Consider the following 16,419-nt stretch of genomic DNA (forward strand, 5'->3'; position numbering starts at 1 on the left):
TCCTCCCGGGACTAACCCCCCTTACCTCCCCAGCCATTCCCCAACATTGTGGGGCTGCTACTCCTAGATGTGTGGGCATCCTGCACAAATGCACCAGGCCAAGGGCCATGTGGGGGCAGAGATGATGCAGCTTGGCTCTGGCCACACCTGTGAGCCCTGGTGAAGAGTCTCAGATACAAGAAGGAAGGGGGCCTTTGGCTTGCTTGCAGCACAGAGAAGCCATGTGGAGTAGTGGCGGTCCTGCCCAGTTTTCCCTCCAGTCCAGACATTTTAAACTACTTTCCCTTTCCTAATTATGTCATGAGTTTCCCCACCTCTATTTTGAATATTTGATTTCCTCTGGGAAGGATGCTCTTTCACTCATCCATTCATTGTTTTACTTACATTTTTTAAACACCTAACATGGACCAGGGAACTTCCTAGGTGATGGGGACTTTACAATCTAGGGGATGAGATAAGTGTAAATGTAGTAATTATGCAAATATGTTACTCTGACACTTTCTTTAAAGGTAAAGTTGGAACCATGAGACTACATGCTGGATACTGGGGACTCACCTGCCCTGGGATGCAGGTGGCCAAGTTGAGATGGTGCCTGGGATGACATAACTTCCCTTTGGAAGGACATGACTTTCACGTTGAGATGTGAGCAATGAGTAGGAATTAACCAGGCACAGAGAGTAGAGAAGTAGAATGAACCACCCTTCCTGCTGTCTGACCATGGTTAACAGTGTGCTCATGAATCTATTTCTCTATAGATCTGGAGTTCAGATGAGACTCAGTATAACAAAGGCAGGGGGAACTGAGGAAGAGGTCCTCGAAAGAGAAAAGAGGAGAGGGATACGTGAGAGAAGCTGCTGGGAGAGGGAGCTGGGGGCCACAGCAAGTAGCAGGAGGCTGGACTTGGCGAGATCCATGGGAAGTCCTCAGAGCAGGCTGAAGAGCTCTGAGAAATGGAGATGTTCAATATTTAATTTTAAATTGTGCTTCTGTAGCTTACAGCTCTTCCCCTCCCCAAACCTTCAATATAATCGGTTGCACATAAATGCCTTATGTAGACGGTTTGAGGGAAATTGGGGGAAACAGCTGAGTGCCCAGAAAGGGTCCTGATGATCAGTAAGGATAGCATAGACATGGGAGGTGACACAGAATGGGAAAAGGTTGAGGGGCACAGAAATGTAGAGGCAGCAGCTACAAGAGGTATTCATATACACAGATGTATTGAAGCCCTCAAAACAATAATTTTATTTGTATTCAATTATGATGAGTGATTAACATAAAGTGATGATCAAAGTCAGCATTAAAATGTATCCCATGAGAGTAGGGACAGCCTGGACAAAGACAAAAGAAGGAAGGGACATTCTCATGGGTGTCTCTGGCAATGGGACAGGGCCGTGGTTTCATTCTAGACATCTGAGACTCAGTGTAAACTCCAACTGAAATAGATTCTTCGCCACCCCCAGCTCCCCACCCAGGCAGGATTTTGTAGAATTACCATCCAACGTTTACTGTTACTAATGCAACGCCTGTTACTTTCTGGGTACAAAGTCACTTGGACCCTGCCCCCTTGGAGTGCTGTCTGGTCTGGGAGCCAAATCTCACAGTCCTGTGATCAGCACTGTCACAGAAGCAGGTCCAGCGGGTGTGGGAGCAGGAATGGGACTTTGATCCATTTGTGGGCATCAGGCAGCTTCCTGGAGGAGGGACATCCAGGCAAGGTCGTGGTTTTTTCCAGGGTAGCTGGATGCCTGGCAGGCAGAGGGAGAGGGCAGAGGCACAGCTGCAGGGGCTCCTAGGTAGTCTTCGCTGCCCCTCTGCCAGGCTTACTCATAGCACCAAGCAGCCGGTCTTCATCTCTCTTGTCCCCAACAAGCCCTTTCTCTCCAGCTGGCCTCCAAGTCCCTCAAGGGCTGGAGACTTGGTGCATGTTTGGATGTGAGAGTAGGAAGCTGGGACATCTGAGTGTAGGAAGCTGGGAGATCTGAGTGTACCAAGAAGAGCTCCCTGCCCCAATGCCAGCTGCCACCTTGCTTACCCTCCACCTGGTCCGTCCCTCCTTCCAGTCTGACAGCCACCACTGCAGAGCTGCCAATGAGAGTATAAAGCCCTGGGGAGGTTCCGGCTGGAAATGGATGAGCGGGGATTGGGAGACAGAGGGTAAAGGGGGGAGATGGTGGACAAGGAAAGAATAAGGGCGAGCAAAGACATGGGAGGATTTTTGCAACTTTCTTGCCACTCATGACACATGTAGAGTAAAAGCTCCTGAACAGACTCACCAGAGGAGGGAAAACTGTTTCTGAGGTAGGAGTGAAAGGTTCTGAGGTGGAGAGAGCTGGAGCCCGAGACCCAGTGCAAGGCCTGCTGTGTGTCCTGAGCAGACCAAGCGCCCTCTCTGGGCCTCCTGGCTCCTCTCCTCAGTGTGCAGCCTGGCCGGGGTACTTGTCAGGGCCCCCCGCAGTCTCAATCTCAGGGTTCCGTGTGGACAGCGAGGCTGGAGGAAAGCCTGTCTGCAGCCGGCCAAGCCTGGCAGTGCTGAACCTGCCTGGGCCAAAGCCAGGCCTGCGGAGTCATGCAAAATAGCCCCAAAGGAAGACATTGACGGCCAGCAGCAGCACAGCGTTAATGTTGCAGACGCTCCTCCAGAGCGGCTCCTCCGCGATACTGGTCAGTTTCTGTTCCAGGGCAGCCTTCTCGACAGGGCTCAGCGCTTGCTCCGGGGCTCCCGAGAGTCCGCAGAGCCACCGCCAGAGCCACTGTCCCCAGGACCTGCGTGGGGCTGAGGGACAGGAGTCAGAGGGGAGGGAGGCAGGGGAGCAGCAGAGCACAGGTGGGAGAAAGGAGATGATGAGAGAGCAGGGCCAGGGGAGAGATGGTGAGAAACCCAGGAAAGGAGCGAGGCGCACAGAAGGGGCAGAGGCAGGTCAGCTTAGCCCTGGTGCAAGCCGCAGGCGGAGTGCTGAGCTAGGGCCTCATGCTGAAACCCCAAACTGTTGTATAGCGGATTCATCTCCAGGGGCGGGGGTGTTGGGGGTGAGGGTAATGGAGCTCCTCCCAGTTCAGAGCGACGGAGGACCCAGTGGCTCAGCATTAGGAAGCACACTGCCCTGTGGTATAAACCAGATCCTACACCTGCACTTTCACAGTAATGAGGGCAATATTTTGGCTCCCATCTGCCTTACTCGTTTAATATCAGTAGTCATCTGGGAAGAGGAAGGGTGATATTTTGAGGATTCCCTTAGAGACCCCATCCCAGTGAACTCCCAAATGGGGTCTTTGAGGACCCACGACTTGGTGTCTGTCTCCATCGCTCCCCTCTACCCCATATGCCCTCAGCCTACCTCCAGGCTGCTCCTGGCCCTGGCCGGGGTCTTCTGCTCCTCTGGCCCCTGTGGGGCCCTCCCCAGAGGCCACCTCCGCTGTCCCCGCTGTACTCTCAGGGGGCTCCTTCTCCAGCTCAGAGAGAGGGTGATGCCGCGTCCACCAAGTCAGACGAGCCAGCTGGAGGGAAAGCAAACAGTTTCAGCTCAGGTGCCTTGGAGGGCAGTCGGACTGTAAGAAGAGAGGACCCTGTTCCTGGGAGGCCGGCAGAGCCTTGTGGAGAACAAGAAGGAGCTCGCGGCTGGAGGAGGTCGGGCTCTGAGACCTGACTCACCCGCCCTTTGAAAACCTGAACTCCTTGCACCTGCTCCACGCAGGCCTCCTTCGGGGGGCCAAAATCTCAGCGGATCAGGCTGGGCCCCTGACCTCCCAGAGCTCACAGACAGGGAGAAGCAAGACTGGGGACAGGCAGACAGGTGCCCTGTAGGGTAAGGGAGTTAGAGAAGGCGAGGTTCGGAAATAGACCGGCACTTTACAGGAACAGATCACCTTAATGAGGTGAGAAGGGGCAGTAGTCAGATTAGTGAGCTGCTGCGCTAACCCAAGAAAAGAGTAAGTGTATATAGGCATATATGTGGAAATCTACTGTCTTAAGGGGGCCTGTTATTTTCCAAGGTTGTTCGGAGTAGTTATCTCTTAAACGGCTGGGGCAAGAAATTCTGGAGATCGGCCAGAGGCTGAATCAGCTGGGAGCTGGGCTTAATCAACCTTAATGTCTTTTTTTTTTTTTTTTTTCCTTCAGGTGAGAGAGTTCTTTGTTTTGCATAGAATGGTGGGGAGGACCCTAAGGGAAGTTTTAACTCCAGGCTATTTTGATCCATGTAACTTTTCTTCATGCCCCACGTAGCAATTTCTGTGGTCAGGTGGAGGAGCTGACGGTAAATGAAACTGGCCGGCAGTGGAGAGTCACGGAAGACAGAGGCAGAGCAAAGAGGTTGAGTTCTAGCTTTAGAAAGATCTCCTGGAGTGAACTGATGGGATTCAGCCTAGAGCCGGCTGTGCAAGTGAAACAAGAAAAAAGGAGCAGCCAGACGTCACAGGAGGGGGCAGTGTCAAGGTTAAGGAGTGAGCTCTGCAGGCTATGACAACTGAGTAAGCAGGCGGGGGAGAGAGGAAATGACGGCTCACACAAGGAACAACAATATTTAAGGAGCAGGAAGAAAACCCCATGACGATGGCAGAGGGGCAGTCAGCTGGCAGGAAAAAAATACAATGAGCAGAAAAGAGGTCTCCAGGATGCAGCATGTTGGCAGTGATATCTGGTTCTTCTCAGAATCCACTTAAGGTGAGGATGGGGAAGTGGCCATTGATTTTTAGTTACAAGGTTGTTGGGCATCTTGGCATGAGCGACGCCAGAGGGCAGTGGGACGCCAGCCAGACGGCAGTGGGATGGGAAGTAGATGAGAGGGAAGCGGAGGCTGGGGATGGAGACCATTCTTCACAGTTTTCTGCTGAGGCTCAGAGAGGGAGACAACTGTATCTGGAGGAGACCAGGAGCCAGGGAGGAGATTTTTCATTGGGAAGGATTTTGGTGCGGAATGAGACAGCAGACAGTGGGGAAGCTGCAGGATCAAGGAGTGGGCGGAGATCATTTCTGGAGTGAGTCCCCTGGGGAAGTCAACCTCTCGGCTCATCTGTGAAGATGCTGCTTGTTTGTAGGATTTCATTACACCAAAGGTCTAGATTGTTTTGCCAACTCTAAAGGTAAGGAGTGTTATTATTTCCACCCAGTGTGTCAGGGACCAACTTTTGGCATGGGCTCTGTTACGGGCAGAATACTGTTCCCGCCAAATTCACATGCTGAAGTCTTAATCACCCCCTACTTCACAGTGTAACTGTATTTGGAGAGAGGTTCTTTAAAGCGGTGTGTGCTAAGTCCTTTCAATTGTGTCTGACTCTTTGTGACCCCATGGATGGTAGCCCACCAGGCTCCTCTGTCCATGGGATTCTCCAGGCAAGATTACTGGAGTGGGTTGCCATGCCCTCCTTCGGGGGAGTTTTCCGACCCGGGGGTTGAACCCACATCTCTCAGGTCTCTTGCACTGGCAGGTGGATTGTTTACCACTAACACCACCTGGGAAGCTCCTCTTTAAAGAAGTGATTAAGGTTAAATGAAGTCTGATGAGTGAACTCCAATCCAACGTGACTGGTGTCCTTAGAAAGGAGATTAGGACGCAGGCAGACATAGGTAAAAGCCCACATGAAGACAGAGGGAAGATGGCCATCTATGAGCCAAGGAGAGAGGCCCTGGAGGAAATAACCCTGCTGACACCTTGACTTCTGGCCTGCAGACCTGCAGGAAAATAATTTCTATCGTTGAAGCCACTCAGTATGTTGTACTTTGTTATGGCAGCCTGAGCGAACTAATGCCCTTTTGCTCTAAAGAAAACAAAGTTTCAAAAGACAGAGCATCCCTGTCTCAGTTCAGTCCAGTCGCTTAGTCGTGTCCAACTCTTTGCGACCCCATGAATCACAGCACGCCAGGCCTCCCTGTCCATGTCTGGGGACTGGTAAATCCATCAGCATGGGAGCTGTGAGGGTTTCACGCTGAGCTCTTACTTTGCTAGATTGTTTATTTTTTCATAGACTGGTTTCTTCAAGGTCCAACTCAAAGTGGCCTTGTCAGACCACCCTTCCCCTCCCCCAGGGGCGCCTGCCTCTCCTACTCTCGACTGCTCCCTCTGAGCTTGGTCCTCTGTGCTTTCTCCTGGTAGAGTAACTGTTGGCGGTGTTGAGGTCTTCCTTTCCTCCTCCCCCTGCCCCCCACTTCCCATGGACAGTGGCTGGCAGGGACCGTTCATCTTTGTAAGCCCAGGACAGGGCCTGGCCCAGAGTAGGTGCCCGCTGAATAATTTTCCAATTGAATGAATTACTTTTCACTTGGGAATTAACAGCACAAGGAGCTCACCATCCCTAAGACATCTGTGACCGCAACCCAGTAGAGTGAAAGTCAATGGTGGAATTCTAGGCACTGGGGAAGGGGAGCATGGGGGCCTCACTCCAAGCACTCCACTTGCCTTTTCCTCAGGGATGGGAGCTGTGCAGAGGCTGACAGCGACGATGACGATGGTGGTGAGCCCACAGAGGAGGAGTGCAAAGTAGAGGTAGTGGAAGTCCTTGAGCACGGCCGGCCTGCGGTCCTCCTCCCCGCAGGCTGGGGCTGGGTAGCAGAACTCCAGGATCATGCGAAGAAGCCCCACCACCAGGCCAAACAGGAGGCCCCAGAAGGCTCCCTGCAGAGAGAGGGCACACCAGGGGTGGGATCCAGGTGGGAGAGCCTCAGAAGCTAAAAGCCACAGGTTGTCACAGTGTGTGCAAGCCTGCCTGAGTGAGTTCCCCATGAATGCTGCTATTGCTGCTAAGTCATTTCAGTCATGTCCGACTCTGTGCGACCCCACAGACGGCAGCCCACCAGGCTCCCCCATCCCTGGGATTCTCCAGGCAAGAACACTGGAGTGGGTTGCCATTTCCTTCTCCAATGCATGAAAGTGAAAAGTGAAAGTAAAGTCGCTCAGTAGTGTCCGACTCCTAGCAACCCCATGGACTGCAGCCTACCAGGCTCCTTGGTCCATGAGATTTGCCAGGCAAGAGTACTGGAGTGGGGTGCCATTGCCTTCTCCCATGAATGCTGAGGTGCTGTCTTATCCTAAAGCGGGCAGAGTGATACACTGGAAAGGACATGGGCTCCAGAACCAGACAGGCCAGGCTCCACGGTGGAACAATGACCAAAGCAGTGACTCGACCTCACTCACGAGCAGCAATAAGCAAATTACTAAGTACTAAGGATAGATGTTTAATGTTCAACTAGAATGCAATCTTTGTAATCAGTGGGGAAAACCAGGATCTTCCTCCCCAAATTCCTGTCATAATAAACCAGAATCAGAGCACTTCCTTCTTTAAAGAAAAGCTCAATTTCATATCTTCTCTGTAGCACTGTTGGGCCCTAACCTACACCTGTTTCCCAGGTATAAGGGTTAGAAGGCTTTTATTTGCACAATATGAGATGCTGGCCCAGTTTCAAAAATTCTGGAATGAATAGAAACCTCCAGAACGCAACAGAGTCCCAGTGTGCATGCTGGTTATCAGCAGGGGGCCTTGAGCTCTGCAAACAGCAGACCCAGCAGAGGCCTGGTTTAGCTACCCCACTGAGGGTGGGGGGCTCTGTGGTCTCCTTCCTGATGACCCTGGGCTCTCACATGGTCCTGGGCAGTCATGTCTCAACGTTTCTTACCTCCCCCAAGGTACAGCCAATGGATTTGGGGCTCTCTTTTCCAGGCTATCCCAGGGAGTGACCAAGGTCACCCTCCCGGTACCTCCCAGGACCTGTTAGATTTCAGTGCAGCTCCATGAATGGCACACATGCACCCCTGTAAGCTCACACTTTGTTTCATCATCCTCTTTGCTGTAAATTTGCTGACATTTAGAACCTTACAGTGTTAGAGAAGGCAATGGCACCCCACTCCAGTACTCTTGCCTGGAGAATCCCATGGACAGAGGAGCCTGGTGGGCTGCAGTCCAAGGGGTCGCTAGGAATCGGACACGACTGAGCGACTTCACTTTGACTTTTCACTTTCATGCATTGGAGGAGGAAATGGTAACCCACTCCAGTATTCTTGCCTGGAGAATCCCATGGACAGAGGAGCCTGGTGGGCTGCTGTCTCTGGGGTCGCACAGAGTAGGACACGACTGAAGTGACTTAACAGCAGCAGCAGCAGTGTTAGAGATCTTCCTGTCCCCATGGGCTTTTACACACACTGACCCTTCTGTCTGGGACACTCTTTCCTCTCCCATTCATCCTTCAGATCTCAGCTCAGATGTCACTTTGTGACCCCCCTCCCAGGCGTCCCATAGGTTAGGTGCTCCTGCTTTTTGCTCCCCTAGCAGCCATCCTACTTGTGTATATTTTTTTATTGCTTGGTTGTGTCTGACTCTTTGTGGCCCCATGGACTGTAGCCCACCAGGGTCTGTTGTTCATGGAATTGTCCAGGCAAGAATACTGGAGCAGGTTGCCATTTCCTACTTCACAGAATCTTCCTGACCCAGGGACTGAATCCACGTCTCTTTAACCTCCTGCATTGGCAGGCGGATTCCTTACTGCTTGCACCACCTAGGAAGCCATCCGACTTTGCTGTTATCACATGTTGAATTATCTCTCCTCCCTCTGGCTGAGTGGTGGCAGACGTGAACTTTGTACACCATTGCATCCCCAGAGCCTCCAAAATGGGAGTGATATTTGTTGAAGGAATGAATAAATCTCGACCTGTCGACGTGGACGGGGAGTTGGAAGCCTGGAGAGGGCAGTCAGGTTATGGACCGAGTGGCTCTCCTGACCCTCTGACGTTCTGGGAGAGACAGGTGTGCTCTGTACTCACAGGCTCTGTGACCCTCTTGCAGAAGATGGCCAGCAGGAAGAGGGCAGTGATGGGCGGGGCCAGGTAGCTGGTGACAGACTGGATGTAGTCGAAGAGCTGCCCGCTGTTGGAGCTTTGGATGATGGGGATCCAGAGGATGCTGATGACGACCAGGAACACCACAAACACTCTGCAGGAGAGCACAGGGCGCTGTGAGGAGTGCTCAGGGCAGCACAGCAGGGGGTGAGTGGGAACCAGGAAGGGAGAAAGGAGAGGGATGCGTGGCCGCTGAATCAGAGACGGATAGAAGGCCAGGATCACAGATGCAAAGATTACAGAAATTTATTTTCGTAAAATCCCAGAACATTAGAATTATAGAACCCAAATAAAACTCAAGAATTTAAAAATTAGATCCCTTGAAGGGGGTGTATGGACCACCTGCTTTCAGAAAGAAATCCATACCTTTCTCCTTTATACACCTCAGTAAAGGGCCTCTGTTGAAAAACTGTTCTTGGGTGTGTTGGGTGCAATAGTGAATATTGCCAGGAGATGGCGCCCAATCCCCACTGATTGCTGTAAAACTTGGCAGGTGGGCAGAGAGAAAAGGATTCTGTCCTCTCCTCACCTTTCCCTCCCATTCTCTCTTTCTGGCCCCAGTAGAGCAGCAGTTACCTAATGGCCTTCCTGCCATTCACTCCCCTCTCATGCTCCACCCATTTGTAAAAATCTGTCCTGCACTCAGGTCCTTCAATGGTCAGCCCCTGGGCGTAGAGCTGGGGGTGCACAGATGAGTGGGCATTAGGGGGTCCCTTAGGCAGCCGTGGGCAGGAGGCATCGTGATGGAAGAAACAGTGAGGGCAAAGGTAAGGAGAGGGACAAGAGTAAGTTATCTAAACTCAAGTACCATCTACCAGAAGGGAGAAGGAACATTCAGAAACTTGAGTTATAGAACCTTAAATTATGAAGCAAAGATTTCGGAAAGGTCCTCTTAACTTTATGTAAACTATAAATCCCCAATCTAGGGAGAAAAAGTAAAAATAGCCACCAAGTTATGTCTTGAAAACCATAAAATGAATACCTATGAGATAAGGTTCAAAATTTTCAGCTGAGCTCTGCATCCTTTGGAGACAAACTTTCTATGAACATCTCCATCCACCCATGCCCCTCACTGCATTACCTGTGTTTCTGCCTTTCTCTTAAACTGTGTGCATCCTTGGGGCAGGACCATATAAATCATCCCTGCATCCCCAGCACAAAAGTATGATGCAGGATGCCTGCTGAGACTGAGTCTTTCTGGTATCCTGGGGTGACAGCCAGAGCTGGTCTGGGAGACACTGGGGGTGAGCTGCTTGCTAACTCCTTCCCATCAATACAGTGCATCTTTGACTGATTAAATGCTTTGTCAGCTGCTCTCATTTACCCTTTTGATCAGTTCCAAGATAAAGTTGAACAGGCAGGCAGGGAAGAGACTTTTTTTCTCCTTATCTGGAGGGAGGTAAATGGTCCAGAGTTGGGGAAGAACTTACCCATGTCAGAGAGAAAGGTGGCCCTAGGTTCCAGGTGCTCTGGCTGCCGGGGCAGGGTCTAGACCCAGCCACATCTCCTTGGGGTAACCCGGGGCAGGGGGCAGGGGGAAAGACCTCTGCCTACAGGGAGAGGACCCAGGAAGGATGGGCCTGCGCACCTGCCCACCACCATCAGCTCCTGTTCTGTTGCGTTCTTGCGGAAGCGCTGCCACACGTCAATGGCGAACAGGGTGCTGCTGCTGTTGAAGATGGAGGTGAGTGAGCTCATGAGGGCGGCCATGATCACCGCGATCATCAGGCCCCGCAGACCTGGGGAGAGACGAGGTGTCTGTGGACCGCTGGCCGGTGAAAGCCGATCTGCCAGGAGCTATAGAGGCTACCAGCGTCCAGCAGAGTCAGGAGCTCAGAGGAGAAGGGATGGCAGAGGTATTGAATGAGGTGCCCTTCCAGGAACCCAGGAAACTCATAGAACTAGAGGCTGGTCCCAGCCACCCTGAGCCTCTGCCTTCCTCTGCGGCCGTGGCCAAGTCATCTCTCCTCCCTGAGCCTCAGTTTCCTCATCTGAACATTAAAGGATGTGGGACCAGGTGACCTTTAAGGTTCTCTTCAGCTTGGCCATCTCAATCTGGGTTTTAAACCTGTAGACACTTGGTTAGTGGAGCCTGGTTGGGAGAAGGGTGATGATTAATTATTGAGTTTTTTTCAGTGTTTTGTACCTTTATCATGGACACTATGGTGCCAGGCTAAAGCGCCAGCCTGGGCAGCAGAAAGCTCTGAGCTTTTTAAAATTTTTATTTTATTTATTTTAATTTGTAATGCAAACTTTAAAGGGTAGTTCCCATTTACAGTTACTAAAAAATATTGGTCATATTCCCTGTGTTGTACACTGTATCTTTGAGCCTATCTTATACCCAGTAATTTGCATCTTTCAGTTCCCCACCCCAGGGTCCCCCATTCTCAGGAACCACTAGTTCCTTATCTGTATCTATGAATCTGCTTCTTTTTTGTTATATTCACTAGTTTGTTTTTTTAGATTCCACATACAAGTGATAATATACCACATCTGTCTTTCTCTCTCTGACTTATTTCGCTTAGTATAATGCCCTCTGAGGTCATCCATGGTGCTATAAATAGCAAAACTTTGTTCTTTCTTACGGCTGAGTAGTATTCCATTTGTGTGTCTGTGTGTGTGTGCATACCATCTTTATCCATTCATTTGTTGATGGACATTTAGTTTACTTCCTTATCCTGGCAATTATAACTCGTGCTACTATGAACAATGGAGTGCATGTATCTTTTAGAATTAGTATTTGGGTTTTTGGCATATACGCCCAGGAGTGGAACTGTGGGGTCTGACGGTCGTTCTACTCTTAGTTTTTTGAGAAAACTCCTTACTGTGTCCCACGGTCAGAAGCCGTGGGTTTGTTTCCTGATTCTGCAAGTACCTCGCTGTGTGATCTTTGGACCAGTCCCGACCCTTTCTGGGCCTGTTTCACACCTGTAGCAAGGGAGGGCGGGGCCTGCTGATATCTGATCTGGAGGACTCTGATGAGGAAGCATCTAGAAACATGACTCTCTGGCCAGATCCACCTTAGTCCTCCTTCCCCTCAGTCTGAATATTTAACCACCCCCCGCATGCCTCCCTAGAAGGCTCAAGGTGTCCCAGATCTAGGACAGCATCTCCTCTGGGGCCCCTGCTTCTTCTGTTGGTTAATGATAAATTCTGGTCTCTAAGCGGACACCTCCAAGTTATCCCGGACCTCTTCCTCTACCTCCTTCCCACCTCTTGCATCCGGTCACTCTGTGTCTGCCCCATCATAGCTGGGTCTCCACCCACCTCCACTATTTGTTTCCTTCATTTCACCTCCACTGTTTCTACTGGAGGGAGGGAATAACTCGACTTTCCTCCATAAACCTGCCTTTTTTTCTGTGTCCCCAGGCTCAATGTTACTATAAACTCAAGACCTGCGAGCCCTCTTTGGATCTCTCTGTCTTTCTTGTCTCTGAAATGTGATCAGTCATCAAGTCTTGCCAACTCTTTCTCACAAATATAAACTAAACCCTTTCTGTTTATCCCTAAAGCCACTGACCCTAGCCTAGCCCCCATCACAACCTGGACCACTGGAAATCCCTTAGTAATCATCACCCGCCTCCCCCTAAGCTGAACCCTCCATGTAGAGTGATCCTTCTAAAGCACACATCTGATCATACGTATGTGTGTGTTAGTCACTTAGTCGTGTCCGATTCTCTGTGACCCCATGGACTATAACCTACCAGGCTTCTCTGTCCATGGAATTCTCCAGGCAAGAATACTGGAGTGGGTTGCCATTTCCTTCTCCAGGGGATCTTCCCGACCCAGGGACCGAACCCAGGTCTCCTGCATTGCAGGCAGATGCTTTACCGTCTGAGCTACTAGGGAAGCCCCTAATCATGCATGCTGGCCTGAAACCCCCGTGACCCTCAACTGCCCTCAGAGTAAAGGCCATGCTACACATGGCCACCATGTCCCCCCCACAAAGGTGATCTTCATTCCTGCTGCATCTGAGTCCACACTGGCAATTTTCAGTTCAGACTTCACGGTCTCTCGCAACCCTGGGCCTTTGCACATGCAGCCCTCCTCCCCAGAATAACATTTCCCACGCCCCTCCCCCTTTGTCTGCCTAAGATGTCCCCTGGGACTAAGCTGTATGTCCTCTCCTCTGGAAAACCTTCCTTCACATTCCCCAAAGTGGGTCAGGTGCCTTCATATGGGTCCCTCATCCCCACTGAGTCTCATGCTGGTCACGTTGCATTGTGCCTCTACCCTGGAGACTGCACAGAGTCCTGCTTTTTATCCCTGCCTCTCCAGAGCCAGGGCACAGAGCAGCACCTCACAGATGCTGTGAAAACGTGTGTGTGTGTGTGTGTGTGTGTGTGTGTGTGTGTGTGTGTGTTAGGAAGTGGGGTGCAGAAGTAAATGTTCCCATTTTCTCTTCCCATCCATGTGCATCCTTAATGCAATCAATCTATCCTGGATAGTGGGTTCTGGATTTTGCTGGAAAGCTGGTGTGAAGCATGCTGCGAGGGAGATGGACTTACCCACAGGCATGAGAGCTATGACCAGCTTGGGGTAGGCAATGTTAGAACATCCCACACGGGCCCCACAGATCGCTTGGCAGACATCGGGATCCACGCAGCCCACCTCATCTGCAGAAGTGATGGTAGTTAGACCCAAATTATCCCATGCCTTCTCAGGTTGGCTCAATATGTGCTTTCTGACCGTATAGAAAAAATGTTCACTGGTGACTCGCAGGGACCAGCATCTAGAGGGTCCAAGAATAGGCTGATATTGGGTCTTATGGTTTATTGGTATCTGGTAAATTTCTCAACCACAAACCACCCTGCAAAGCCTGATAGACTCCTTTAGATTTTAGGCCTTTTATTTTAACAAATAGTAAATATCATTACAAGGCACCATGAGTGCCTCAGTTTGTCTTTCCCTTGTAAAGAGAAAGCTAGACTTTAAAATGACATTCAGATACAAGTTTCTCCTACTGAAATACATACTGTATGTCAGACCCCCAAAACCTAACATATTTACTACGTGTTCTTAATAGAAATAGTGTGTGTGGTCCCTGCTCTGGCCCAGTATTGCCCAGAGGGGGACTGGCTCTTACCGGGGTACAGGGCCCGGCTGATCATGCCAGGCATGACGATGAAGAACATGGGCAGGATCTTCAGGTAGCCCCCCAGAATGGAGCCCCCCTTGGCATGGGACAGACTCTTGGCGGAGAGAGACCTCTGCACAATGACCTGGAAAGGCAGCAGGGCAGGCGTGCCGCTTGGGCTGGCTCGGGCTCCGCTCAGCCCTGGTGAGCCCTGGCATGGCCGCTGACTGTGCCCCACACCCATCCCCCCAAGCCAGTCCCAGCCCTCTGTGCATTGGCGCACGCGGTTTGCCCACAGGAGCCCTCCCAGTTGGTGACGAGCTGGCCAAGCTTGGCAAGGGCATCACCTGGTCAGTGCACCAGCACCAGGTGGCCAGCACCGTGAGCCCGAAGATGAGGCCTGGCCAGGGGAGGTCCCCGCGCACAGGGTCCCGGAACATGTGGAAGGCGTCGGGCCGGGGGAGGTGACAGGTGGTGTTGGGGACTGTGACGTTAGGGAGGGCCTGCCTGTACCGCTCCTCCAGGCCTGGGTACCAGCCCACCTCCTGAAAGCCTGCAGGGAGAGACCTCAGTGAATGAAACAGCCCTGGGGCCCCAGTGGGCTCGTCACCTACCCCCACCCCCAGATCCCAGTCCTGTGTGGGATCCCTGAGCTTGGAACTCATATGGGACTTGGGGATGAGAGAGGAAAGTGGGGCTCAGGCTCAAGAGCCCTTGTTTGGTGTAGAGAGAATCCTGTTCTTTGGGAGCCCTGCCTGAAGTGGGGAATGGCTCTGTGCTCTGCAGACCATGGAGGTGACATCCAGACCCAGATCAGAAAGGAGTTTAGGGGGGCAGGGATGTACTCAGGCCTCTTCCTTACCCAGAAACATGAGGACGAGGGCTCCCCCGACCATGATCACGGTCTGCAGAGTATCTGTGTAGATCACGGCCGTGAGGCCCCCTGGGGACCCAAGGAGAGGGCTCGTCAGCACCAGCAGGGCCTTCCTCTCGGGGCACCCGCCCTGTGCTCAGCCACACTGGGGAGACCAGAGAACATGCGGAGCCCTCAGCCAGTGGACTCTGGCCTCTGCCTTCCCCGCCCCTCGTGTTCCTCCAGTCCGCCCGGCAGGTGAGGCTGGTCATGGTCGGGCCTTCAGGTCCTGCTCTTTCTGTCCTCCAGCTGTGCTTTTGTGAAATACCAAGTCCCGTCCTTGGCTGTGCTATTAGCTCCCCCAGGAGACCTCCCTTCCTTCCTCCCCACCCCAGCACCCATTTAAACTCCCCCACACCTTAGCCAGCAGGAAGTCTGCCTGAGCCCACATCTTGGGCATTCAGGCCTGTGTGAGGGGCTCTGGAGGAGACAGGAGAAGGCAGGCTTGTGGCTGTTGTCTGGAGCAGCCTGTGGTGACTCTGGCCTGGGTGACAGTCCCCCATTCATCACCCAGGTCCCTGCTGTCCATTTTTCTCTGTGTCTCCTACTGTCTCTCCTTCCCTGGCTCTCTTGGGCCGACTCTGCTTCCTCCTGTTTCTTCCCTTTCCGACTCCCCTTTTCTCTGATGCACTGTGCCTTTCCATCTTTTCCTCTGACTCTGCATCTTTGCCTGCCTCTCTCTTTCCCCCTCATGCTTCTCTTTCTCACTCTCCTGGTCAGTTTTCACTCTGTCCCTCCCTGGACCTCTGTGCCCCTGCTGTCCAGAGCTTCCCATTCCACCTCTCCGTGTCTCTGTTCCCGGCACCTGCACCCGACGTGACCTCCCCTTGGCCGTACCTGTGATGGTGTAGACGGCCGTCACCACCAGCAGGGTCACTGTGGAGAGGTAAAGGTTCCAGCCCAAGGCCATCTGGATGAACAGGGCTCCAGAGAAGATGTCAGTCTGCAGGGACAGGGACCCAGGAGTCCGGGTCACCCGAGGCCCTCTGTGTGGCCACTGGGCAATGTCTCCTTCCTGCTCAGTGATGCCAGGTGCTGTCGGCCCTCAGAGTACAGTGAGGATGAGCCTTAAGTGACATGCTCGGGAGAATGGGCTTGGCCTGTGGACACTGAGGAGCCGGGGGGATTGCAACGCAGAGGAGCACACAGTTCTGAGCTTGAGGGCCCTGTGATCCAGCTGCACTCCCAGGGGCATGTGCTGGCGGTGAGAGGATGGAGTAGCATGCTGAGGAAATGAGGCAGGAGTGGGGGTCAGGAAGAAGAGGCCCCTGGGGGAGAGGGTGGGAACCCAGAGGGCCTTCAACTGCTCCCTGAAAGAGCACCAGCCCACTCAGACCTGATGTGGGCCCCAGGTGACCTGACAGAGCAGGAGCCGCAGATGACACAGATCCTGGATACCCACGTGCTGGGCTTTATTGGAGGACTTGGGGTCACAGCCTTGGCCTGAGCTGATTTAGGGTTGCTTACAAGCATTGGTGGAAAAGAGGCTATAGTTTTTCCAGCCCTGAACTCAGGGCATGCTTCCTGGTCCCTTTCCCTGAGTGTTTTGTGACCCATGACAGGGGCTTCAACATGACAGAGCCGCAGGAGGCCTGGAATGGGCCACG

The 16,419-nt window shown here is 52.3% G+C and overlaps 1 protein-coding gene across 4 annotated transcripts in view; it reads right to left on the reverse strand.

The window, feature by feature from the left end:
• Window positions 1-1,216: 1,216 nt before the first annotated feature.
• Window positions 1,217-16,419, reverse strand: part of SLC5A9 (solute carrier family 5 member 9) — a 29,797-nt gene continuing 14,594 nt past the window's right edge. For 2 of the 4 annotated variants that reach the window (XM_015466322.3, XM_024989389.2), the window contains 10 exons: window positions 15,650-15,755; window positions 14,762-14,842; window positions 14,247-14,452; window positions 13,909-14,044; window positions 13,331-13,438; window positions 10,411-10,561; window positions 8,748-8,916; window positions 6,393-6,608; window positions 3,336-3,495; window positions 1,217-2,773 (listed from right to left, as the gene is read on the reverse strand). In XM_015466322.3, coding sequence (XP_015321808.1) covers window positions 2,565-2,773; window positions 3,336-3,495; window positions 6,393-6,608; window positions 8,748-8,916; window positions 10,411-10,561; window positions 13,331-13,438; window positions 13,909-14,044; window positions 14,247-14,452; window positions 14,762-14,842; window positions 15,650-15,755 — 1,542 coding nt within the window. In that variant the 3' untranslated portion in view covers window positions 1,217-2,564. The remainder of the gene's footprint in view (window positions 2,774-3,335; window positions 3,496-6,392; window positions 6,609-8,747; window positions 8,917-10,410; window positions 10,562-13,330; window positions 13,439-13,908; window positions 14,045-14,246; window positions 14,453-14,761; window positions 14,843-15,649; window positions 15,756-16,419) is intronic. The other 2 variants (XM_059884596.1, NM_001205936.2) reach the window with 2 other exon arrangements.

This window comes from Bos taurus, chromosome 3 (genome assembly GCF_002263795.3).
Source record: "Bos taurus isolate L1 Dominette 01449 registration number 42190680 breed Hereford chromosome 3, ARS-UCD2.0, whole genome shotgun sequence".
NCBI classification, from domain to species: Eukaryota; Metazoa; Chordata; class Mammalia; order Artiodactyla; family Bovidae; genus Bos; species Bos taurus.